This window comes from Talpa occidentalis, unplaced genomic scaffold (genome assembly GCF_014898055.3).
Source record: "Talpa occidentalis isolate TD23 unplaced genomic scaffold, MPIMG_talOcc4v2.1 talOcc4.5, whole genome shotgun sequence".
In the NCBI taxonomy this organism is placed as follows: Eukaryota; Metazoa; Chordata; class Mammalia; order Eulipotyphla; family Talpidae; genus Talpa; species Talpa occidentalis.
Window position 1 is genome coordinate 33932957 of NW_023604861.1, and position 27462 is coordinate 33960418.

Genomic DNA, 27462 nt, shown 5'->3' on the forward strand with positions numbered 1-27462 from the left:
AGATTTTTATTAAATTATCTTGTACTATCCATTTTAATTGGGGGAAAAGGATTTGAAGTTTTTAGAACTTCATTTAATTGATATATGGGTTTGATATTTTAAGTAAAGTAATACAGTCTTAAGGATGAGAGTATGATTTACTAAAACATTTTAAAAATTAGGAATTTTGACATGCACCAGAGCATCCCAGTTAATAGGCGTTCCAGGATGTCAAAGTGTTGTTCAGTTTAGTTTTTCATTTCCTGCTCTGCATTGATTTGTTGGTATGTCTTTTGAACATTAACTTTTACTGTCTGACATTTTCATGAAGCATTTAAACTAGAGATAGTTTTTTAATTAGTAAGGTTGGATAGTTTACAGTAAGGAATATTTCAGTTCTTCTAAAGATTCTTCTCCACAAAGATGTTAATGCTTCGCTCCTCAAGTGTCAGGTGGCCAAGCATAATTGTGAAGTAATTGAGTTTAAAGTGAGATTTTCTAATAAGATTTAAGCCACTGCTTTCCCATTAATGAAAAGGTTTCTTCCCTTCCCCTTTCACAGAATGGTTCTGTTAAGTACTTTCTTTTTTCTTTTTAATAGCACATTTGGTTAGAATGCTAAAGTTAGGACATTTGGAGGGAGGCAAGCTGGAAGACATTGAGGAATTATAATTTTATAAAAAGCCTCTAACTTTAAATATGAATGTTGGGAAGGACATAGAAATGTTGTTTATCTTTAGTAGGAGTGTTTGGTGGTGTTTTAGGGATTACAAAGCATCTAGGGATTTCAGAATCCAGTTTCGGTTCAGCTCTCTTTATTCCTTGGTAAGAAAATACACACAGGGATCCACAGCAAAGAGGTGAAGCACCATATCTGTTAATGTGGCCTTTGGTTGACGTAGGTTTGTATCTGCATTTAATAGTCACTTGTCATATCCCTACATAATGTCCAAATAAAAATGTCAAATTAATATCAATATAAAAAAAGTGATTTGAAATCCAGTCAATTTTTTTCTATTTTTTATTGATTTTAAATTTCACCATTTAAATACATTTAAAGAGTACAGTCTAAGGCATTACATACATTTACATTGTTGTGTAACCATCACTACTATTCATCACATTTTGTCTTCCACAAAGGACAGTGTATCCATTAAATGCTAACTTCCCATTTCCTTTTCTCGGATAAAAAGATCATTTTTTAAAAACAGTATATCCTCATAGTATAACATAAGGACATTGTTGTAAGGCATTTATGGGCCATACGCCTTGTATATAGGAAAGGAGATGCAGTGGAAAAGATGTCTATGTGAACTGAGTTTGAACTGAGTTTGATGTGGTTATATAGGATTTATAAAGGATGATATCTAAATAGAAGGGAAGATAATATAAACAAGTATCAGAAAGCCCTGGCTTAAAAAAGTCTCAAATTTAAGTGGTTGTGGAACAGAAATTAGTTGATTCTAGAAAATTAGTTGATTCTATAAACAGCATAGTTGATTCTAGAAAACTGGGCAGATAAATAATGACACTCCCAGTAGGTAGCTTAATTGGACTCCAGATCATTCACTGGGGACCCAGCACATCCTTGAATATAGAGAAATAGAGATTCAGTAACTGAGAAATTGGGAATATAACTTCATTTTCTGCTGAGCAATCAGAGAAAACAACATGAAATCAGAGGGCTGATAAAACTACTTACCTGCAAGTCTGTATAATAAAGGTTGAATGGAATTGAACTAATAAATACCTTGGTATTGTCTCTCTCACCTCTCCCTCCCTGTCTACCCCCACTGTGTCAGCCCCTTGCATGCACAATAACACACACATACTCTAAAGCATTTTTTGACAAAGATGACATATATTCCTCTTTCTTAGGGCAATGTTAAACCCATAGGTGGACACAAATTCATAGTTTTATGGTAGGGGTATAGTATCAGAACTTCATTTTTCTAATATCAGAACAAATGTTCATTTGAAGTTTTTGTTGAAACTCCACATTCTGATTATTTTGCAAAATTAGAAGCTTCCAAGGAATATAAGCATGCTGTCATTGAATTAAAATTAAGATCATTGTAAAGTTCTTTGATCTGAAACTCTGTTTCATTATTTTGGGATGATGGTCACTTTTATGTCTGATCATATTTCTTCTGTCAAGTTTTGGATAATCATTCTGGACATTTTGATGAAACTGTTATATTTTTCCCCCGCACTCTAATACACTAGGTATGGTTTTCTCACCATTTGATATGTCATTGCTTTTTATTTGTTAGTTGATATAATTTATTGTTACTTTTCCTATTCTCAAGTTGCTTAACACTGTGTTTATAAATACTAATAAGTTCACTTAAGAAGTCTTGTCATTCTGAAGCATGCTAGATACCTTGAATTACCTGTGTCCTCATTTGTATTTAATCCTTCTTTTAAATTAGGGTTGTACAGAGTTCTCATTCTTTTTATAATAGGTTTTTTTTTTCTTTCAATATATTCTCTTGTGTATGCATTAGCATGTCGTGCTTTAACTTTTTTAGTATTTACTTTGTAATTTCTTTTAGCAGAGATAGATTTCTGCATTCTAATTTCATCAGAGGATGAGTTGGTTGCATTGGCAAAAACAAGAACTAGTGGAAAAATTATCATCCATGTTATCCCCTGATAGGGAAACGGCATCATTCCTAGGAGGATGGTACACTAAAGGTTCCTTGTAGAGGGGAAATTTTTAGGATAACATAATAAAATATTTCAGCCAGTTTTTATATGAAGCTCTGATGAGCCAAGAAAGGGTGTGTAAAATAGACTCCAGCTGTCTTTTACCTGAGATTTTAACTCCTTCCTAATTGCATTTACTTTTCCCCTTCTGATCTTTGGTTCTTTCAATCAAAACTCATCTCAATTTGGAACTAATTAATTAAAGATATAACACTGACAGACACATGATAAATATGATTATCTGTCTCAGGGTAATTTTATCCTGATAAATAGCTTGTTTGGTTTAAAGAGTTGATTGTGTAAATGTGAGAGGTCTCGCTATTTTATTTCCACTAAATTCATCTTTTCTCCTATCTAAATCTGGTTAAGAAGATGTGCTTACATATAAGGGGAGTCTCAAGAAAGTGGCTCTTTTAGTTTGTATTAGAAAACTTTTGATATCAACAAAATTGCTAATTTCTGTGATTGCAGAGGTCTTTAGTGATCAAACAGTTTTTATGAAATACCTTGATTGGGTTTAGATCATATAGGAATAGAGATGAGGGAAATACATTTTTTAGGTTAGCTATGTGGAAATCATTTGTAATACATGTTTTAAAATGTTTCAATAGAATATATGTCCTAATCCTTTATCTTAATCCATAGGCAATAATCTCTTAATTCTTTTGTACATGTAGTAATGATAAAAAATATTTTTAGATACAACCTTAATTAAGGATTTGTTAAACAGTGAAATACTTCTCCCATATGTGGAGGATTTGAGTTGTAGAGAAAAGTCCTAGATTATTTGTTTTGTGATATTATCTATTAAATTGGATGTTACATAAAGAAAAAAATGCATGTTTATTTGCCACATTTGTATTTATTTTCATGGCTATAATTAAAATACTGTGTTTCACAAAATTTTGTTAGGTTCCCAGCCACTCTTCTTTCTATAATTCTTAGCCTTTAATTCCCAAACAGACATCATTTTGGTAGTAGAACACTCTGATTAAGTGTAGCAGTCATATATTAATATATGACCAGAAAAATGTTCTTTCACCTGGTTATTTTCTGTGTATTTTTGTCCATTTATATGCCTAGAAATATTAAAACTGAGTATGAGAGATCAGATAAGACTAAAGCTATTTATACAGTTACAGTTTTCAGTATCAAAGCATTTACTTTGATTTTTTGCCAAGGGGGTATTTATTACCCATTCAAAAAATAATTGATTTCCAAGATTCATTTTTTTCTATCTATTCTGTATCTTATGCTTTCAAACTGCTTAAATCTTTTTCGAAACCATATTATCCTACACAACCACCAGTAGTAGTAACCCTCAGAAATCTGTTTTCCTTTATCAACTACTTACCTAGTCTCAAATTCTGACACTTGATATTCTCAAACACTTATAGCTGAATAGCTGATCTTCATCCAAATTTAACTACCATTTGAATGGTAGTGATGGGTGAAATTTTGATTTTTCCTTTGGAATGATAGTTGTTCTTTTTCCTACCCAAAGCTTTTTATGTATTTTTATTGTGGTAACATTGGTTTTATAACACTGTATGTGATTTGGAAGTATAGGATCACACTACTTCAGATATGTTTCCACACCCACCACACATAGTCCTCCATCATAGCTTTGAATCATGCTCGTTGTGTTCAGGAGACCAAGCATTTGTCTTCACTCTCCCTGGTCCTTTCACCTTCCTGTTTACTTTTCCAGAGAACTACAACAAGACAGTGTGATCAATTGTGAGCATGCAACCTAGGCCATTATATTTCTTATCTGCGGATTCCCTGTTCTCCAGGCTGTTTTGTGCCTGTGGTATACTCATCGGAACCCTCATCTGGGATCTGGTCCTTTATGTGACCTTGGGAAACTGACATACTCGTTGTGCTTATGTTTTCTTGTCAATAGATGGAGCTGGTTAAACTTGATATTCAAGAGCTGTTCTGCTTCTAAATTTTGATACTACAAATTTTGATAGTCTTCACTAGCCTCTGAGGAAATAGGGAATGAAAAGAGCCACAATGTTGCGAGTAATCTCTAGTTTATAAATGTCTCCCCACACCCCACTTTTGACCCATTTGAAGATTGCACTGTCTCAGTTTTCATCTTTATAATAAGTAATTTATGCTTGCTTTGTTTCTGCAGTTGAGATGATTTTAGTGGTTTTTCTCGGTGTCCTAGATAATGTCTATTTAATCAGATATACTTCCTTTCATCTTCTTAAGGCTAGAGTAATAACAATTTAATGAACATAAGGTAATTTATTATAAATATGTAACGTAAAATTGCATAGCATTTGTGCTAAATGAATACCAGAAAAAAATTGAAATGAATGGTATTTTAAATACATATTGTCATAAGATACATTTAGCCAGGAAGCACTAACAAAAATAGAATAAACTATTGCTAGCATTTACTGTTTTAAAATACTTCAACTATGGGAACAGAAAACTGGGGTATTTATTACCTTTTGGGCTCTCCTAGCCATTCATACATTGAGAGCTGCAATTCTAGCTTTTTGTTGTTGTTGTTTTTGCATTGGTGAAATGGTGTGATAAAATTTATGTGGAATTCCTAAAGTCACATTCTTAATCAATCTTATTAGAACATAATGGAAAATTAACTGCAATAAGATGTATAACCATGTATCATGGAACTATGATTTTAATGGAAAATTTAGTATAAAAGAAAAGATTTTGAAAGGAGATTCTTTCTATAATTTTGCAGCTATTTTTGAATCCTAGAACATAGAAAAAGAGGAAAGAGAAAATTAATTAAAAAAGACTTTTTCAGTTCATGGCTCTCAGCAACATAGAAAGTTTTGTCATCTCTGACTTCATTCTGACATAAAACCCTTATAAAATGAGGCTTATGCTCTGTTAGTGATCAGAACCATTTTTGAACAGTACTAATCTTCTCAGAAAAAATGCAGTTGTATACAGTATCTCTAGGAAGATTAAACACAGACCTGTAATGGCAAAAAGCTAGATCACAAGTATAGATGGCATTAATAATCTGACTTTATGAGTAACAGTTGCATATTATGACTTTAGGAAATCTGGTGTTTTAGCGGATTTTGTGCTTGTTTTAGAAGAGAAGCTCCACAGTGGATGGGGTGAATCTACAAACTGCTTTATTCTCAGCTTTTGAGTTGTGGTTAGACGCTGAATTTCTTCTCTTTTTTCTCAGTCATTGTGGGGTGAGGGAGGGTTACCTGTGGTAATTATCTCATTTCAATTGGCAGCTGTCCCTAGAGCACCAGTGTCCTAACATCATAGAAAAGGGACTTAAACCCCAGTGGGGTTCACTTGATGGTCTAATGGATGGTAGGGTGAGTATGCAGAATCTGGTTGGAATCTGGTGTCCTTATGTTATAGGACAGGGAGAGGGTCAGCCCAAACCCTGCAAACCTGCCTATTCTAAATGGGTTCTGCCATCCGCCGCATCAACACAAAACATATGAGACTTTAATGGGAAGGAACTTTAATTAAACTAGGAAACAACACAGGTAAGGCAAAGAGTCTAGTTTCTAAATGAAGCACCCAAAGTTACCCATCCCCTCGTGGGTAAAAGTCCATCCATATGGGATTGGCCCAGAACAAGGCCCCAAAGCCTGCCACAAGTCTAAAGCATCTTCCAGTGGGGACCCACAGAAAAGGGTCACAAACAACCGGACAAGCCCGGAAGGAAAAGAGCAAAATCAACATCCAGATAAAAGCTGCCATTGTCACCTCCCCACGGTCTCACCCACATCTGTGTCACCCAGTCCACGACCAAAAGACAAGCACAGTTTCTTCACGTGTCTCTAGGCTCCACGCGCCTCCTCCAGGTCTCCTGGCTCCATCCTGCTTCCTTCCTTCCTCAGTCTCTTCTGCTGCTTCTCCTCTTGCTGCTCAGCTCCACCCTCCCTTGGGTGGCGCAGGGAACCTCCCCCTTTCCTGGGGACCACCCTGTTGCACTTATAGGAACCTGCACTCTCTCTTTGCTGGTATCTCACAGTGATATCATCAGCATGGATAATGGAAATAGGACTTTTTGTAAAAACTTGATTCTTACTAAATATACTCCCTTATTCATAGTCTTCTTTAATGCATTTGTCATGTTAACAACATGTAAATCCTGCTTTATCAGTGACCTTTGCATAAACATATTCAATGATTTGAAATAATCCATTTTCTTGCTGTTTTTTTTTTTAAATCACTTTTCATTATTTTTCAGTAGGAAAGATTATACCCAAATTATTGAATTTGGGTAATAGACTGTCTGGTTTCATATGAATACAAGCTTATTTTTACCTTGATTTCTTTTGAATCCTATTGTTTCCTCCTAGAAAACTCTGCTGCTTCTCATCCCTCTGTCTATATTCTGCTCATTTCCCCTCAACCATCCTTTGACTATATGGAAGCAGAGAAGAGAGGAAAAAAAACATAATTTCCTTGCAGTCTGGGTAGACTGATGCATTAGACTCAGTAAGAGTCTAATTTATCATTTGTATGAAAAGGCAGAATTGTTTAAATGAAGTCTCCGATTTGGAAGTTGAAGTAGTCAAGATTAGTAACTTTTTTTAAATGTAACAACTGCCATATTTCATAACTTATGAGAATATTGGAGTCAAAGTCTGATGATCTTAATTCTTTTATCAGATCTGTTACTTTACTTACCTCTCGCAATGCTTTTCTCCTAATGATGATGTGAGTCGTCATAGCAGCAGTAGAACTATTCTGAGATCCATGTAGGAAAGTGTTGCAGAATGTGTTCAGTGTGCAGTGTGGCATCTGAGATGTTCAGTACATATTTAAAATTTAAGGTTGCTGGTTTCTTTGACTTTTTTCTTTAGGTATACTTGAAAATATTTCAGCATGTGAAAGGATACTGGTGTTGAGAAACAAACTGATTTTAAAAAAGAATCTGCTGCTTTCTTGGGCAAAAAAGAAAATGAAATGTATGTATCTTCTAAATTGTGGAAAGTCACCGTTTGGTCAAGATATGGAAAACAAGTGCACTAATGTACTTCTTAGTAGCCTGCATCTGAATATTTTAACCAGTATAACAAAGGAAAGGCTTAAATACTGGAAACGAGACATGTTTTTTTGTTTTTTTGTTTTTTCTGGTGCCTGGAATCCCTCTAACATTAATAGAATAACTAGTAGAACCATTTCAGATTTCTCTTCACTTTATACTTCCAGCTGCCCCATGTGCATGATCATGTGGATGTACGAGAACCCCCCAAATTAAATGTGTTTATAACTGGACTAGCTTAAATGCCTCTGAATTAAATAAAGAGGACATAATCATTTATGTGTTTCCTCCTTTCTCCCTTAGTCTGGAGGTTCATACAGACATAAAAACAAACAGCCATATGTATCCAACAGACATTTATTGAGCACCTGCTGTCTTCCAGGTCTTGTTCTTGGTGTTAACAATACAATGATGAACAAATTTTCCACTGTTGAGGAACATACTTTCTAATGGGGAAAGACAGACCTTGATATATAAAAAAGTAAATGCTTTGGAGGCGGTATTAAAAGTGATAGTAATCGGGAATACTGATTGGGTGGGTGGTGGTTGTGGTTCTGTATAAACCAGTAAATGGAGTTTTTTCCATTGAGATTAGCAGGTCTCTTCTGCCTCATTGTGGTAAAGAGAATGCTGTTGTTCAAATCTAGAAATGGAAAAGCATTTGTGATCTGGATGAGAAAAGACAGTAGCCATCAGCAGGGGAGTAGTACCAGTGAGTTAGGTGGTGGGGAGTGCTTATTTTAATGAATATTTTGAAGTTAGCATTGACTATATTCACTGATGGATTAGATATCGTTTTGAGGGCTATATAAAAACAGATAACTTCACGCTTTTAGACTTGAACAGTTGCAACAGGAGCGTTTATATTATGTGAAGTAAGGAATGCTGTCTGTGTGCAAGCGTGTGCATATGTGTGTGTGTGAGAGAGAGACTTTATACAAAGTATATATTTGACAACCAAATAGAGTTGCTGAGAATAGGCAGCTGGATATTCAAGTCTGGAATACAGGAGTCAGGCTTCTCCTTTTGAAATTCACTCCTTTCTTCCATCCTAGTGGTTGTCCTTCCTTCTGTCTCACTGTTGTACCATTGCCTTTGCTATTCTTTCAGTTCACCATAAATAGTCTGACCTTCTGAAATGCAGTCTTCCCAATGTCTCTCAATCTTCCCAATGTCTCTGTCTTAAATACTCAGTGGCTCCTCATTGCTCTGAGAATAACATCCAAACATCTTAACCTAATTCAAAATGTCTTGAACAATCTGGTGCCTGATTCATCTTGTGTCACTTATTCCTAGTCAGCATTTACTGCTATTACAATTCTCATGTTCTGTCCCCTTTCGGTTCTTGTACTTTTAGATCTCTAAATATTTATCCTTTTATTTTCTAGTTTTCTTCCTTCCTACCCGAAACCTTCTCGCCTGGAAAATTCCTTTCCTCTTCCAACCCTTGACTTAGCTATCATTTATTCCATAAAGACTGGCAAGTAGGATATATAGCACTCCTCTTTAATTCTCTCATGTTTCCTGCCAAATCATCACAACTGTATCTATGTACTATAATTGAATGGCAATTCAATTTGTAATCACCTCTATTGGTACTGAAATTCTATGAAACCAGGAGCTCTCTATTAGCACTGTATCTCTGATGCCTTGTTCCTTTTAGCTGGTGCTTAATAAGGATTTCCTATTTGAATGAAAGATTAAATAAGTGGCTGATTATAAACCATCTAAGCAAAGTTCATAAAAATTTCTGTACTCTAGTAGCATTTAATTATAAAGTATAGTAGGGAAATGTACAGTTAACCAATCCCCCCCTTTCCCCCCATCAATACTTGTGAGTATACTTTAGGTATCCTTATAACACCTAACATTAACAATAATTATATAGGTTGTTTATGAAGAATACTGTATTAAGTTGAATTATTATATAGCCACATGTCATATATTTATGATTGGAAAGTTGTCAGCATATCACACTGCCTTGAATACATTTGCAAATGCATTACAATTCAAATAGATTTTATTTTTGGAACTCTTACATTTCTCTATGTTTATGGGAAAATAAATGACTGAGTAAATGAAGGAAACTTAGAAAGGAAGAAAAATAATTTGAAAAGCCAAACAATAGGATACATCTTCAGTGCTTAAACAGAATGTTAACAGCATAAGAATAATATATAGAACAATGGGGCACAATTAGAAATTCAGAAAAACAAATATAAGAAAAAGTATAATGTAAGATCAGCTGAGAAAGATGGTTGATTATTTATAAAATGATGCAAATAACTAGTTAATATTCTGAAAATTATAAAATTAATTTCCTACCTCATTCTGTATGCCAAAGCATGAATTAAAATATGCTTTTCTAATATGCCAAGTGCCTCATATATATCTATAGATATAGAGGTACTTTTTAAAGTTATTTTTTCCCCAACATTTCTTATTTGTGTTTCTAACTAAAAATACCTTGTTCAATTGATTTTCATTATCAATATGCTAATTTTTTAAGATAACCAGTGACACAGGAGAGGAAAGATAAGATGGTGGTCACTTTGTTATAGCTGTTAACCTTGATCATATACTGTGTTGTAACTATAGGTCATATGTTATTGTTTTGCATGATGTGTTTATTCTCTTTCACTATAAACATAAAGATCAACTCATTTGTTGATTTTTGAAACATCCAGATAAAATAAGTTCATTATCACACTTTGACTTTTTTCACAGATTTAGAAAGCAAATTGCAAACACTCTTCCAGTTATGAGGTATATCAAACATAAAACAGATTTTTTTTTTGTAAGATTTATTTTATTTATATGCATACAAGAATTGGGATGTAGACCAGTGAAAGGATTCACCAGAGACAGAGTGGGGAGCAAAACAGGCAGATCTACTGAAATACACTGCTGAGGGGAGCAGCAGGTGAAACAGGAAAGGTCAGCTGTGCCATGTGGGTCAGCTACCTGGTCAGGGATTGGGGATAGAACTCATGCAGCAGAGGCTCATGACAGCTTGATCTCATTGAGACTTTAACCCCTGAGCCACCAGGGAGGCCCCTAAAACAGTTGTGTTTCTTTTAATTTAATACTCTTAGATTTAATTTCTTAACCTACCCTAAATGTAATTAAGTGTATTTATTCTTGTAATTGTGTCCTATATACTGTTCAAATGAACCAATTGTACTTATTCTTACAACTAATTGTGTTGGTTTCTGTAGTACACGTCAATTTCATTTTTGTTTTTCCCATTAGACCTTCACATATTTACTCTTAGTATTTTTCTAGGGTCACTGGTGTTTATATGAACCAATTTAGTCTATTATTATTTTTGTAACTATGTGATTTAAAATATTTAGATTATTTTTATATTCTTTGACGATAAACAGTTTACATCCTGTTCTTTTGCAGTTGAAGGCCTAACTGCACCTAACATGAATCTATCCTTGGTTTTACAGAGAGAAGAGAAGAGGAAGATTTTGAAGAAAAGAAAGCTCTTAAGAAAAAAATTAAAGAACTTAAATTTCTAGATTCTAAAATTGCCCAGAACCTTTGTAAGTATCAGATTTCGATTTTATTAACTTAGCAAAACATATCGGAGGTGGTTCTTCTAAATTCATTTTCTTTATGACTTCTTTTTCATTTTGTGTTATATTAATTTTGCTATTAGCATAATAAATTCAATGATAACTCATTTCCCTTAGGCAAAGTATTGACTTAAGTTTTTCAAAAGATTAATGCATATTTAAAAAATAAAGGCTAAAAAATGGATTTAGAATGAAAATGTATTTCCCATAACTGAAAAGAAAGTTATCCCTTAAAATCCCCCCTTATAATTATAAAAATAAAGAATTAAGGAACTTAGGTGATAACTATTTTGCAAAAACTGGAAGTGGATTATATTTTATATAGCTCTGAATTTTTTTTTATTTCTGATGCTCGATACATACAAAGGAGGTCAGTATATTAATGAAAATAAGGTTGATGAGTAAAATAAATTCCATTATTCCATCTATAGTTCAAAGCATTCCTCAAAAGTACCGTCTGGAAATATTTTAGATTTAATTGGTGTTACGGGAGCTAAATACTTAGTATTGAATAGTCCTTCTGACTGAATTACCATGATAGCAAAGGGCAAATAGTTTTGTTTCTAAGTCAGTTCTAACTACATCTTATATGAATCAAAGACAGTTCTGCTCGGTAACTGAGATAATATGATCCTTATATATTACTTCTTGATGTTGCAAGTAGGAATTAATGTGGATATAATGTGTTGGTGCTAGAGGCATGAAGAGTTAACATGTCTTTTAGTCTGCCTCTCAATTACTGTGTACCTCCTGTGAGCTTTCAGCAAGTATTAGAACAAAATAATTCTTCCATGAGAGGAAGAACAAAGTTATCTTGGAAGCAGTGTGCACACAGTGCAAAGTTGACGTTTTTTTAAATTGAAGTAACATTGCATTGTAACATTATATCAGTTTCAGGTGTGCATCATTAAAAATCATCATTCAGTTCACCATTAAAAGTCCAATTCTATTCTTCACCATACATTTGAAAAGTAGCATTCTTTTATGAAAGCTTTGGCATCTCCTCTTTTCATGCTCACTGTGTAGGAAGATTCTCTTTTCTGTGCTGGAAGACTTTGCCAACTTCCTTAGGGATAGTGTGTGGACATCAATGCTATGGGCCAAAATATAACTCTATTTCTAGGCATGAGTTAATTGCACATTTGTTTCTTTGAGGTGAGATGTTGCCTTGCCGCTTATTTGAGCCAATGGCAGCAAGGTCACTTTTTTTGTGGGAACATTTAATTGCTGGTGTGAGAACCTTTAGTGCTCTTTCCCCTGACCTTGGAGTGACAGTCAGAATGGCGTCCATCATCTTGATGCAAGGGTCTGAAGTAACAGAGCAGCGTCTTTCTGATATGTGGTGAGCAGGTTTTGTGAATTGGAATTTCCTTTTTGTACTTACACCACTGAAACTTGGGGAAATTGTTACTTGATGTGCATGTTTCAGGGAATTTTTCTCCCTAAAGGAACATTGTCTTAGTTAAAAGAACATTGTCTCAGTTAAAAGTTCTTGAAAAATGTCCATTTTGACCTGTTTTACAAATTGATAGTCTTGATTCTTAATAACCTTGTTAGGGACCCTGAAGAAATATCACTTTAAGTAGAATTTCTTTAGAGGGGTCAGCCATGATAAGTTGACCTAAATATCTGTATCAAAGTTGAATAGTTGCCTTTTAGGGGCAAGATTTTTTGGGCACTATTTATTTATGTTACAGAAAAGGTATAAGTAGGATTTCGAATTTTATTACAATTGTTAAGAATTATTGATTACCTCTATGTGCCACTTCTGCATGTGACCCTTGAATTCTTGCTGCCACCCTATCATATAGGTAGTTGTATTGACATTTTAGGTGGTTATAGCAGTTAAATGACTTGTGAAGTTCATTTTGAAAATAGCCAATAGGTGTAAGGTATATCTATTCCTACTGAGAGATAACAAAATCACATTATCATAGAGAAAGACACTAATCTTGTTTGCTTTTGCTAGAGGTGTGTGTGTGTGTGTGTGTGTGTATAAATGACTATATGTCATTTAATTATCAAACATGTTTTAAAGTATAAGATCTAAAGCTCCAAAATTTGTACCATGTCATTATACGAAGTCATCCATTTTAGGATTATTCTTGCCCTCTCTGAGTGTAGTGAGTGTTATGATTTAAGCTTTAAGAAGTCTTTGTATCCATACTCTTTACTCTAATTACAGTCCAATTCACAGCTTGATTTTGTCTATGAAATTCAGACTCTTTTGAGATAGTGAATGCTGAAAAGAATCTTGTAATAATGAAATTATCTAAGATAATTTAATTAAAATATGTATTGAATTTTGGAAAAAAGATGTATAATTCACTTATTTAGTAACTTCATAATTTAAGGGTGGGTTAGGCTTCTCATATTTTGAGTTCATAAAGGTTTTGGTAAAGACTCTGGACTCAGCATAGTGGACTATGGTGGAGTATTCTGGGTGCTTTGATGGTGGTATGTTAAAGCACACTTGAAGATACTCCAAAATCATATGCAGTGTTGTATACTAATATTATATCAACAAAAATAATGAAAATATAAGAAATTAAAGTCAGAATTCTGATCATTCTAGTATCAAGAGAAGGAGTTTTACAAGATTCATATGTTTCACCAGATTTCTTGAGTATGTATCAGAGTGTATATCAGAGCTGTAAAGGGAGGAACTTGGAATCTACAAATTAATATAAAAGTTTATATTTTTATCAGTTCCCTTACAGAAAACATGTATGACTGGTTGTAAAATCTGCACACTTCACACTTTTTCACAGGACTCAGGGTTTCCTACTGGGGTCTATGTAATCACAATTTGAAGGATAAGATGCATGTTAGTAAAAAGATTCATTTTAATAGGTCTTTTGGAGGTTTTCACTGAGTCTGCAATTCTCAGTAACTTTAAAGTATTTAAATAAGGTCTGTGTCTTCCGAATTGTGTGTTATTAGGCTATTTTCATTTTGCTGTACTTTTTTTACTTTTAGATAACGCATGTTTTCCAAAAATCCATTTATTCATAAACTGTAAAGACACCTTAGTTTTTTCTTTGTAAATGTTTTTAATTTGTGTGCTATTTTAATTTTGGAATAATTCTGAAAATAGTGGATCAATTAAATGTCAAAGGCATAAAGGTCTAAATTATGTTCATCTGCAAAGTAAATTCTTCTGTTAACATGTAATCTTTTCTTCATGTATTATTTACTATATTAATTCATTATATCTTTTGTATTCTTGTTATTATTTACATCATGTATAAATAAGATTGTACTTTTTTTAATCAGCAAAATTAGGGTGTCAGCAAGGCCTCCTTTCCTTCTGACAACAGTTACAAGTTTGGGGTCCCTTATATCACTCCTAAGTTTGACAAGTTGTTGGAAGGACTCAAAGAATTCACTGAAAATGTTTTTTTTCCATGCTTATATTTTGTTACCATGAAAACAAAAGAACCTAAAATACTTACTATTTGGCCTTTTCTAGAAAAAATTTGCAAAAAAGTAGAGTAACCTCCTACTCTATGAATATACCTGCTCCATGTTTTTTACTCTTTCAGTATCAGTCCTTGAGCATTTCTACTCTATGACTTCACTAAATGTCTAGCTTTACAAGGATCTAGTGTGATTTTTAGAATTTTTATTGTGTTTGTAATTTATAGAACCACTTTGATCTAATGATTCGTGTCTCTAATTCTGGAAAATTCTGATATTTTCTCTTCAGATATGCTGCTTTCTTTCTCTCTTTTTTGATTTCCATTTGGGACTTCAACTGGTAATTTTTACCGTATCCTTTCTCATCTATTGTATCTCTTAGTATTTTTTTTTACCTCTTTGTCTTTGTGTTGTAGTTTATATAGTTTCTTTTTCTCCTTTTATTTTCAGTTTTATCTGATATCTAATTCATAAGCTGAATTTGTAATTTATTATAAATTGTTAATGACTTAAAAATTCTACTTTTTTCCCCCTAAAACTTCATTTTTCTTTCTGTTAATTTCACTTGTTTTTCCCTGCTGAATGACTTAATCTTTTCTTTTCATTCTTTAAATAATTATTTAATTTTCTCCCAGAATTTCTACTTTCCTTCTTTTCAGGATACCTCAGAAATACATTAAGATTAAGGTTAAGTGTATCTTTCTTTAGACATTTCAGGGTCGTCTCTCTACATTGTCAAAATGTCCGAAGTATACAACTACCACTTCTTTCTCAATCACTGGGTTCCTTTCCAGAGAAATTCTTATCCTTTGAACCTTTGTACTTAACATTACAACCTTTTATATGTTTTGCTGTTGTATCCACACACTGGGTTTCTGGAGTGGAATTTATTGTTCTCAGAGTGAAATATATATTCAATCTTATTTTATTGCATATTAAAGGTGTTGTGAAATGGAAGGAAAACAGAAATCCTGGGAGAAAATAAAATCAGTAATTTCAAGGATTCTGTTAATCTTAGTAAATTTGAAGTGTGTATACATGTGTAGAGGTGTGTGTATCAGTAGTTCTTCTCAATTGGCTTACTCCTGAGGTTTAACATATATTTGTGCGTGTTTGCATATGTATTTGTTGTATATTCTTAGTCTTTTAATTGAGTTTAAATAGATTTTGCCCATTTTCCTATTTTTATCTCATGGTACAATAATCAAAGAAGGAAAATGTGCTGACATTTGAGGAAGGTTTGTCTCTCAGCTTCCTTGCTTTAATTGTTCTAAGTGCTTTATCATTAGTGTTTTCTTTTTGTTGTCAGATATTATTTATATCCATTCTACCTTATTTGTTGGAATATTAAGAATTATACACATCCATAATTTCTAGTACTATTATTCCACATTTATGACTGTTAGAGTTTAGAAATGTGTGAATGAAGCTTGTTTTAAGAACACAGATGGTGCCCTTGTTATTCATTTGTAAATGATACATTATGTCCTCAGGAATCTGAAATATAGCCTCAATCCAAGAAAGAAGCCTATCTTGTTTTTTGAGTCCTGTGAAAATCTAGAAAAAAATGTCTCTACATGAAAATATGTGTGTGTGTGTGTGTGTGTGTGTGTGTGTGTATATATATATATATATATAAATGGCATAAATTCAGTATATAGAATAATTTTGTATTGGTGACAAATTTTGAGTATGTTCAATACGTGAGTGACATCTATCACTGGTGAGAAGAAACCATAGAAAAAGGAAGGAAGAGCAAATGAACAAAATCTAATGCTATGAAATATCCTTATATACCTCACTAGCTTTTCAGAAGATCATTATGTTTTAACAATAAATATATGAGATATTAAGAAAAACATAAATATTATTGGAATTTTTAGTAATAACATTATTCCATCTAATCCATTTAAACAGTTTTCCATGAAAATTTGTTTTCTAATATTGGATATTTAAGGTTCAGTTACGTGCAAAGGGAATTTTTCTGGCATATTGTCTATAATATTTTTGAACAATGATATGTTATTATAACTTGCAAAAGTGTTACTGCATTGCTTAGCAGTTTTAAAATATTTTTTCCTGAATTAGGAAGGAATGGGAGATACAATACAAAATAATAACACATTTTGAACAAATATTTGCACATGTTGGGGCTTGAGAGTCTTTTCATTTTTTTCACATTTTTTGTCATTACAGTGTGATATTTTTCTAATGTATTTGCAGATATCAGTTTTTTGATCACCTGAAAAATTTTACCATTCCTATGTTAGGCTAATAACTTAGCACTAAAAATCAACCTCAGAACCAGTGTAATAATGTAGGAATGTTATTTAAACTTGCAAGTTCTAAATCTGGAGACAAGTATAAAAGTTGCTAATGAAATTTCTCCCACAATATTTTATTAAATGTTTAAAATCTCTCATTTTAAAATTAATTTTATAGATAGAACTGTGTTTCAAAGTCTTATTCATTATGAACTTTTTATTTTCCCTCTTAGCAATCTTCCTGAGCTCTTTTCGGGTGCCATATGAGGAAATCAAAAGGATGATATTGGAAGTGGATGAAACACATTTGGCAGAGTCTATGATTCAGGTAAACAAACTGGCAGAGAGCTTCCATTCCAATATTTCATTGCAAGCTTCTCATTAAATAGAAATCTGTAAGTGAAGCAAAATTCTTAAACCAAATCATCCAACTGGAAAATCATTGCTGCATAATTAGCTTTAGCATGATTTCTGCATTGCCTGGAGATAAAACTCTGCATCTTCTCTTAACTGCAAACTAAGTATAATGCTATCAAAATGATTACATTTCAATTATTTTAAATGACTGTTTCTTAAAGGCAAATTGTTTAATTTTCATGTATTTGGGTTTGTTTTTTTTTTGTTACAGTTCAGTCCTGCAAATTTTTTGTATGCTTCTTTTAGAATGTTTTTTTTTTTCCCCTTTTAGACTTAAGTGTCAAAATTTGCAATATTACTTGGCACAATAGATTTTGGGAGTGTTTTATTCATTAGGGTTACCTTTATTAACTCTCTTATTGAGTCATATTGCTCCTATGAATACTAGAGTTTGCACAGTTTTCTGCATTCATTCAGAAGGCTGGGTGATTTTTTAAATGGTTTCTACCTGCAGTAATTTTTAATGAATGTGTATATGTTAGCAAAGTTACTTGCTAATCCCACATGAGTCATCATTAATGCATATCTTGATAGAATGGAGTATGAAATCATAATTAGTTGGAGTATGAAATCATAATTAGTGAGACAGTGATTTTCTCAGTTTACTATATTTACTATATTTAATTTTCAAAACTGATGTATTTAGGAAAATGATTTTTTTTTAACAAAAATAAGCCATAAATTACTTGTGTCAACAATTGAATAAAAGCAGTCTAGATATTTTAATCCATCACTAAGTGGTAACCTTAGAAGTTGTTCTTGGTTTTGCCTCTCCTATCTTTTCTCCTCTTTTTAAATTTTTTTTTATTTATATCTTTTACATAAATGTGTATTGCCCATAAAATTCCCACTAGTAGTTCACCTGGGAACCACTGCCATAGTCCTTGTGCTCTTCTCTCCTCTGTTTTGATACTTTTTCTTCCCCTCCCTTGCAGAATATCTTTTATTTATGGTTGCCTTCTAGTTTTATTATTATTGTTTTTTTTTTTTCCTGATGCCTTATTTGGCTCCCCTATATTCTTCCTATAAATGAAACCATTCGATATTTTTCTTTTTCCTTCTGGTTTATTTCACTGAGCATGATCCCTTCAAGCTCTGTCCATGTTGCTGCAAATGGCATAGTTTATCTTTTTTGATTGGGGAATGGTATTCCATTGTGTGTATATAACACATCTTCTTGATCTAGTCATCTATTTTTGGGCATTTGTGTTGTTTACGTATCTTACCTATAGTAAATAGTACTGCAGTAAACATAGGGGTGCAAGTATCCTTTTAAATTCATGTTTTTATGTCTTTGGGTAGATTCCTATCAGTAGAATTGCTGGGTCATATGGTAGCTCCATTTTTTGTAGTTTGAGGAAGCTCCACATTGCTTTCCATGGTGGTTGGACCGGTTTTCATTCCCACCAGCAGTGTAGGAGAGTTCTTTTTTCTCCACATCTTTGCCAACATTTGTTAATGCCTGCTAGCTTTTCTTCTCAATGCAAGTGGTAATGTAACCTCTTTACTGATTTGTGTGGTGTACCTGTGAATCTCATTAACTAATTTAGCAACTTCTAAGTAACTTTTTCTCTAGTGCTTTCTTTTTGCTAGCTTTTTGTCTTTATTATTACTGTCTGTGTATGTGCCTTTGCTGTTACGATTAGATTCCAAGTTCCTTAAAGAAATTTGTCTTATTTAATATATTATTGTTATTTTTATAATGCATTCTTGATTGCATGTATGTTTTGGATGATCATGTGGCTTGTTGGATAGAGATGGGAAAAAAATATTTGTACGTTTTACCTTATGTTCAAAGAACATTCAGTTCCATAAATAAATATATCCAGTTTCCATTGCTACTGTAACATCTTACTACAAATTTATTAGATTAAAATAACACAGATTTCTATTGCACTGTAACAACTTACTACAAATTTAGCGTATTAAAATAACACAAAGTTATCTTACATTTCTGCCTGACATGAACCTTCCTGTGCTAAAGTGAAAATGTTGCTAGAATTGGCTTTTTTTTTTTTTTTTTCCTTAGGCTTTTGAGAAAAATATCTCTCTTTGTCTTTCCTAGCTTCTCATGGCTGCCCACATTTATTGGCTAATGGGTACCTTCCTTCAGGTCCAAAACAGCAATATTGCATTTCTCTGTTCCTTTCTTTCATAGTCACAGCTCTCTATTGTTCTGTCTCCTTCTACTTTGGGCCCTTGTGATATTTAGAATACCCTAATAATCCAAGATAAGCTCCTTACTTTGAGATCCACTGATGACAACCTTAATTCCATCTGGAACCTAATTCCTTTGTCACAATCTAAAACTTTTACAGTTTCTGGACCCTTTGGGGTATAGGCCCTATTCTGCCTACCACACTTATTCACTAAATACAAAGTCTGCCTCATATTCATCAGAAAGTTAAGTCATTCTATTTGAAGTCTTATTTTTATGCTTACAAATATATTCCTAGTTTCAAAGTGAAGAACTGCCTGCTTAAATAGAACATGGAAAATGTATTACTTTGTGATAATCATCATTTTGGTAGGCTTTATTCTCTGTCATCATTTTATTTCGGTAGATCTAGTTGTTTATTCATATAAAACAAGATGTCAGTAGTGTGTTGTTTTTAACATCATTTTTCTGTCTCATTCTTTATCCATTTACCTTTGTTTCATCAGTCTTTCATTCATTCATTTAGCAAATATTTTGTGGTGCCCATCATATGCAGCACAAGTGTTAGGCTCAATCAGAAGTAGACTACCTTCTTTGAATTTATATTTTGACAAGAGAGATGATGTTTACAAATATAATTTTAATACAAAATACAAATGGTTTCATTATGTTTGCTTTAGAACCAGTTATTGTGTTAGGGGTGCACTAGGTGTGTATATGTACAGAAGTAAAGGTACTTGAAAGTGGGGGATAAGATGTGCAGGCAGAAAAGGGCAGAGCATAGTGTGAGCAATGCAGTGAAGGGCAATTATTCTGGCAGTAATAATTCCCTGAGTTGCAAGAGAAAAGCTGTGTGGGTGGGGGCAACTGTGAGGAGTTTATGAGGTTAGCTTATATGAAGGGATGGGAAATACAGTACAGGGAGAGAGGAAATTTGGAGCTGTATACTCTTACAAATCATAGTAATTACTTTAGGAAGCAAAAATAATTTTGAAAAAATTAATAAATTTCAAATGAAAGATTAAAATTTAATTCATGTTAACTAAAAATATCCAAGGTAATTTGATCATCTGAAAGAGTGCTGAACAGTTTTGGAAACTTGATGAAACTCAAACAATCCAGCTGTCACAGATTTTTAAAACATGCATACAAATAAGCATGTCTTTGGTCTAAGGCAATTATAAGAGTAACTTCTATTTATGGGAGAAAATCATAGGCTTTTATAGGTTTGTTTTTTTTTTTTCAGTTTGATAGTATTAGTAGTGATTTTTTTCCTAGAGATGATCGTAAATTGCTACTTTTTGTTTGTTTTTGGCCAACCAAGTTTTTGTGAAAGGTATACAGTGAGTCAAAAACTTGCTATTTGCTGTAACTACTTTGATTTATATTATTTTCCAGCAGTTTTAACTAATAACACCTTTGGGGAATTTTTGTCACCATAAATATATATAGCATGATATAGGCCTAATTATAATTTCTACTTGACTTTGGGCTTTTACAGAATACATGGATGTTATAATTGGGAATTATGAGCACCAATCACTTTTTTCTTAATATTAATTGGGAATTATGAACACCAATCACTTTTTTCTTAATTTTAACTAACATAATGCTATTATAGACAATTATATTTTGAAACAGAGGATTTATGTAGATTTTGTACAGAGGAATGCTTAATCATTTATGTTCTAACAGGAAGGCATAACTAGATGGATTCCCTTGGTCATCTCCATTGGGAGTGTTTCTTTTGTCTGTTGTGTGACTTGGGAAAGTTTATTCTTACACAAAGGAACTAAAACAATCAAATGAGTCTGTGGTTTTGGACTACAGACCATTTAGGTAAAGGCCAGTTATAGCCATGAGCACCATAATTCCTAAAGATTCTCTTTGTATGCTTTTCTGCAAAGTTTATCATCCTGTGTCTTTTTTTTTTTTTTTATAGAGGCATGTTTTATTTGTTTGTTTTGTTTATACATGCACTGGGTACAGTCAGAAGTGCAGGAGGGTGAGAGAATTCACCAGAGCCAGAGCGGGGAGCAGAGCAGGCAGAAGGACCGAAGTACACTGCTGAGGGGAGCAGCGGGCGGCAGGAGAGGTCTGCGCGCCATGTGGGACCCTCCTCCGGTGGCCGGGGAGCAGCCGGGGATCGAACCAGCGCCCCAGAGGCTGCGGGCAGCTTCGCAACCCAGCGCTCAACCGCTGCGCCACCGGGGAGGCCCTATCATCCTGTGTCTTCAGTGCCTTTTCAGATTTTCTTTCACATCAGAAAAGTTACTTTGTCTTTGTTTCAGAAATAGCTTCATTTTTATTATTAAAACTGTAATCATATTGGTTAAATCTTGCAAGCACTGTCATAAATTCCCCTGATTTCCTTTCTATTCTTTCCCTTACCTTTTAGTAGCGATGTGATTTCTTTTATCTCCCTGAGTGAAGTGTTAAAATATGTTTGGCTTTGCTTGAAATTTCTGACATTTAATTCCCTAAAGCTGAAATGTAATTGATCACATTTATCCAGGTGAGAAAGCTGTTCCTTTGGTATAGGTTGAGTTCTTCTTTCTCAATTATATAGCTAATCAAATAAACATTCAGTAGTGCTTGATTTGAATATATAATGACACTGGGATAGAGGAAAGGAAAATTGACTGCTTTTAAGAAACAGGAAATGTAGCTGGAGAAGGCTTAGTATAAGGGAGGTTACCTAGAAATAAAACTAAAGATTAACTTCTTCATTGCTTTCCTTTCTGTAATTTTATTAAAAATTAACTTTCTTAGAATTTAAGAAGCACATTTAGTGAAGATTTTTTATTTTTGGTTTTAATTTTTAGAACTTAATAAAGCATCTTCCTGTTCAAGACCAATTAAATTCATTGTCTCAGTTCAAGAATGATTATAACAACTTATGTGAACCCGAGCAGTTTGCTGTTGTGGTAAGTACTGTTTTTCAGTGTTAATCTTTCTTTTGAGGAATTTTTTATATTTTGTAAAACAGGGGAAAGTCAATGTCCAGCCTTTTTACATCATTATTATTCACAAACATTTAATATTCATCATGCCTTTATTTTTAAACAAAGGATATTCATGAAACATTATCTTGTTTTGAAGTATATAGTGAAAGTCTGTCAGTGAAGCCCAAAGGACTTTACAAAGTATAAACTTATTTTTTTTAATGTTCTCAATTGAATGTCAAAATGTAAATGAAAGCTAGTCCTTAAGACTAGACAGATTGACTTATTCTTGAGAATTGTATTCCCACATATTGCAAGATCAGCTTTAGTTTCTGGTTACAAACATCAATTCAGTTCATTTCATATTTTCAACTCTGAAATTAGAAATAAAGTCTTTCTTAGTAATGAGGACTAAAAAAAAATCAATGTTTTTAAAAAATCATCTGTTCCAACTCCTATTTTATAGAAACTGGGCTCTGAAGAGGTGAAAATACTTGCCAGTGTTATATATTAGCTGTGTGGCAACTTAAAATTAAGCTTTTCATCAAGTTTTTATTTCCTACTCTTTTCTCTTACCATGAAATTATTTTGGAGGTTGGTTGTACTCAGTCATCATGAAATAGTTTAAAGTAGTGTTTCATATTTTTATATACTATATTTTTCCTTTTATTTCCTTTTATTTATTTTTCCTTTTATAGTATCATGAATATGGCCATACTGGGATTGTATTTGCTATCATTTTGAAAAACTGGATATACTTACTAAAGGAGTGTATCTGTACACCATATTTTGCATTTTGTTAGCATTTACTCTTAAACTTCCTGACTCTGCATTAGCCCACTTTTCCCCACCACTCCACCAAAAAAAGGAAAAAAAAAAGGAAAAACTTCTTTGAATAGACCACAGAAGAAACAAAGGACTCTCTATTTGATTTGAAAATTTGCATTATAAAACTTTTTGACTCATTGACTTTTATAAAACAAAAATTATTTTTATGCTTTTATCCAATTCTTTCAAATCTTTTCTCCTCTTATTTTTATTTCGTTCTGTTCTTGTTTGCTTTATATGGTTCTACCTGATCACTTGATAACTATTTGATGCTTTATCTGCATTGTCTTTATATGAGAATAATAAGGATAGGGGAGAATTTTCATTTAATTTTCAACCACCACCTCCCCCATTCATAGACTTTTCTCCCCCTCAAAAGGGGGAGAACCTGCTTAAAATTCTAAATACTACTGAAGTATTCTCAAAAAAAAAAAATCACAGACTACTTAGAATTTTGATTTTTTTCTCATCTTTTTTTGATTCCTGAATGAAAATAAGGATGTAAAATTATAATTTTATAATTGTACATTAAATATGTACATTATAAAATGTACAATTATAATGTATAAATCTGAAATACTTTCAAGTTTATATGAAATGTTAGTGACTTTTTTATGTTGCATAACATCACAGAAGCAATTTAAAGCAATTCCCAAGTCTTAGTGGTTGTCACAGAAAAATGAGTTCAAACTTTCAGATATTTTCAATGTATTTAAAATAGACAAGTCATGCCCTTTTTTGAAAAATCTATATTTCACATCAATTTGCACGCAGTTACTCATAAGCATCCAAAAGTTAAAGTATATTAGATTCCTAAATACTAGTGTGAGAGGTTACAGTTTTAAGACAGAGACAGACCATTTCCTTTTCAGGAGATGTCAGTTCAAACTTGACTTTGAATGCACACATTCATGCCAGGTCATTACTAACTGCAGATGGAATTTAATGAGGAAGAGTAATGTTGGTGAAAAACATCTTCTATGGGCAATCTGAACAGTGCTTTATGATCTGTTGATTGTGGATACTCTTGCACAGTTTGTTTAAGTACTAGTTTGTGTGGTACTAAGACTTTAAAATATAGTTATTTAGGTGAAGAAGTAGAAAATTGAGGAAATGTTGAAAACTCTGTATGTGTATTTTTTCCTACAGTATTGTTCTTCCATATCACTATGTTCAGTTTCAACGTTTGACAATTTTCAATCTGCCTCCCCCATTGTTAGAGTTTCTGCCCCCTCAAAAGGGGGACAACCTGCTTAAAGTTCCAAGCAATACTTAAGAATTCTCAAAAAAATCAACAAAAATGTACAACAGTATGAAATGCGTGATGTTTTCTGTTCCTTTCTGGGTTGAAAGCTTAATTTTAAATTTACTTATTAAACAGTGATATGTTTTAAATTCACTTATTGGGTGGTTTTAGGAAATTGATCATAATCACCGTGTGTATTTCTGTAAGACTCCCATAATACTAAGCTTCATTAAAAAGTTGGAATTATATTTATACCAAAGTTGGGTAATTAACATAAGGTAAATTAAACTCCTGACTCCTATAAGGCATTTTATATTGGAGAAAGACATTTACTTATTGATTAAACCTAGGTTTAAAATACTGGTAATTTCTACCTAAAAAGCCATCATAGTCACAAATGGAATAGTGAAGATTGGGCTCACCTTTGCATCCCCAAGGGGGCCAAAACTTGCCTTTTCATTTGTTTTTCACCATAAATTTACCAGTTCATTTTCATCTTCACTTTCTGTAGACTAACATGATTTCTAATATTGTTTAGTTTAAACTCTGAAGTTATGTGACTTACCAGTTTAAATTTTTCCTTTATCCAACTATATGACCTAATTTTAGTGATGTGAATTATAGATATCTCAGAAAGGTAAGTTAAACAAACACCCAAATTTGGTTCAACGGAAAGTCACTGCCATGGTTTATATTATGTAATCAATTTAAATTCCATACAAGAATTATATAAACAATAAACAAAAAGCAGCTCTACCAGGGTATTGGCATATATTTACATTCCTTTCTCCTGGTAGGAAGGTCTTATGCTAAAATGACACTTCCAGAATGTCAATCCAAATTGACAAGTGATGTCAATTAAAGGTTGGTTAGAATATGACATAATACATAATTCAAAATATGTTTTACTTTCGTATTGATGCCAAAAAAACTATCCAGTTCTTTATGACCTGCTGTGTGCGGTATACAGATTTACAGTTCAGATACAAATATGTCTGTAATATGTCAGTAGCAATTAAATGATGTGTTTGAAGTTTTCCTTCAACCATTAAACCATTCCATACATCTACAATGTCTCTAGCAATAGTGAGTTTCATATCCCCTCTTCATTTCTCGCTTGAAATTTGAAGCAAATTTTTAAAATACTGATATTACCTCTAATTCTAAAAACATCAGTTTTAAATGTGCAAGTACTAGACCCAGACACTTTTATGGTATTAAGAGTTCAGTCATTCATCTGTTATTTCTTAATGCACCATCCTAAACTAATTCTCTTTGCAGTCGTATGGCTTGTAATTTGGCTGAATTGAGCAGGATGATTCTCAAGAGCTGTCCTGTCCATGGCTCACAGTCTAGTAGCTTTGGTGACATAGTGATGGTGCTGGTAGGTGGGCTGGTACCTGTTAGACTGGAAACCTGTGCTATGAATTCAGAGCCTAGTAGTTTAATTAATGGTATTATTGACTTGTTTTTGTATCTGATAGTAGTATATTTGTGTCCTTTATGTTTTCTGGTAGATATTGACATAAGAATAATAAGCCATCAAAAAATGTGAGCAAACTATCTTTTAATGCTGAGGGACTATGGGTTCTGGTTAAGCTGTATTTTGGAAGAGTGCTCAGGGAAATAGGAGTGTTCTGTATCTTCTTATGTGACTTGAAATTAATGACAGTTTACATGCTGGTTTTATTGCTGCCGTCGGTTCTAGGCAGAGGGTACCAAGTACTGACTGATGTGCTTAATTTGAAATATTATGTCTCCTCCACCATCTAGGACAAAACTTCTTTTTTTAAGAAATTGGCATACATGTGGAATCCCCTGGCTTCATGCTTTACCCAACCTAATTTTCTATCCAATAAGATTAGGAAATGAAGCTATGCTTCCTAGGAACTCTCACTCATTAGATCAGTTGCCTGTCTCTTCTCAGATTCCTTCCCGCCCTCAACTCCAACACTTCCTCATTTATCTCCCCCCAAATATTACCTACTTCCCGAAGGTTGGTTCCCATTGAGTACAATCTGATTTTGCAAGACTACATTTTTTGTTATTTGTAACATTTCTTTTGTCAATAAGTCCCAAGTAAAATTATCTGTTTTCACAGTAGCAGATATTTTAAATATTCAATAGGATCAGAAGATTAACTGACTTGGGAAAAGGTCTCAAATTTTGCTTCTGAAACTTGACATACTAGACTTTCGCTGTTAAAAAAAAATTCTGGGTTTGAGTATTTGTATCTATATTCTTAAATTGTTAACTGCCTGTTCTTCAAAGGAATTAAAACATTTATAGGGAGGTTGATTTGAACAAATGTCCTGTTTGTATACTGTATTTTGATCTGCCACCATTTGGTGTCACTGTAGGGCAGGGCTTTTAAACTTTGTATAGTAGAGGACTCCATTTACTTTTTTCTTTTTTCTTTTTTTTTTTTCAGTCAAATGTAGGAAGTTCATGCTTATTTCCTTGCATTAAAAATGCCTTGTTTTCAAGTACACCCTAGTATTCTGGTTGTAAAACATTCAAATAACATACATAAATATTGACTACAATAGAAGTTCCTTGTATCCCAGTACCCTTCTGCATTCCATATATATGATCATTTTTAACAAGTTGTTGAACTTCCTGTTCAGTTTTTTTCATAGGTAAAGATGTATACATGTTCATATGCACATTGGGAAAAAAAGGACTGGTTTGAAACCTGTCTGCTATAAAATGTATTCTGGAGGGCTTTTTTTGTTATACTTTTTAAATAGTCGTATGTGTTATTTTATGATTTCATATTATGGCTTTTTCTTTTAACCATTCCCTTAATGAAGGATAGTTCTTGTTTTCTCCAGAGGGTTAAAAAGTCATTCTCTATATGTAATTAAAGGCAGTATTTCTTAGATGTTGTAAGCA

The 27462-nt window shown here is 33.0% G+C and overlaps 1 protein-coding gene across 1 annotated transcript in view; it reads left to right on the forward strand.

Annotated features, from left to right (window-relative positions):
• Positions 1–27462, forward strand: part of DIAPH3 (diaphanous related formin 3) — a 454058-nt gene that overhangs the window by 203092 nt on the left and 223504 nt on the right. Inside the window, 3 exon segments of the mRNA XM_054701595.1 lie at positions 11161–11256; positions 17207–17301; positions 22374–22475. Coding sequence (XP_054557570.1) covers positions 11161–11256; positions 17207–17301; positions 22374–22475 — 293 coding nt within the window.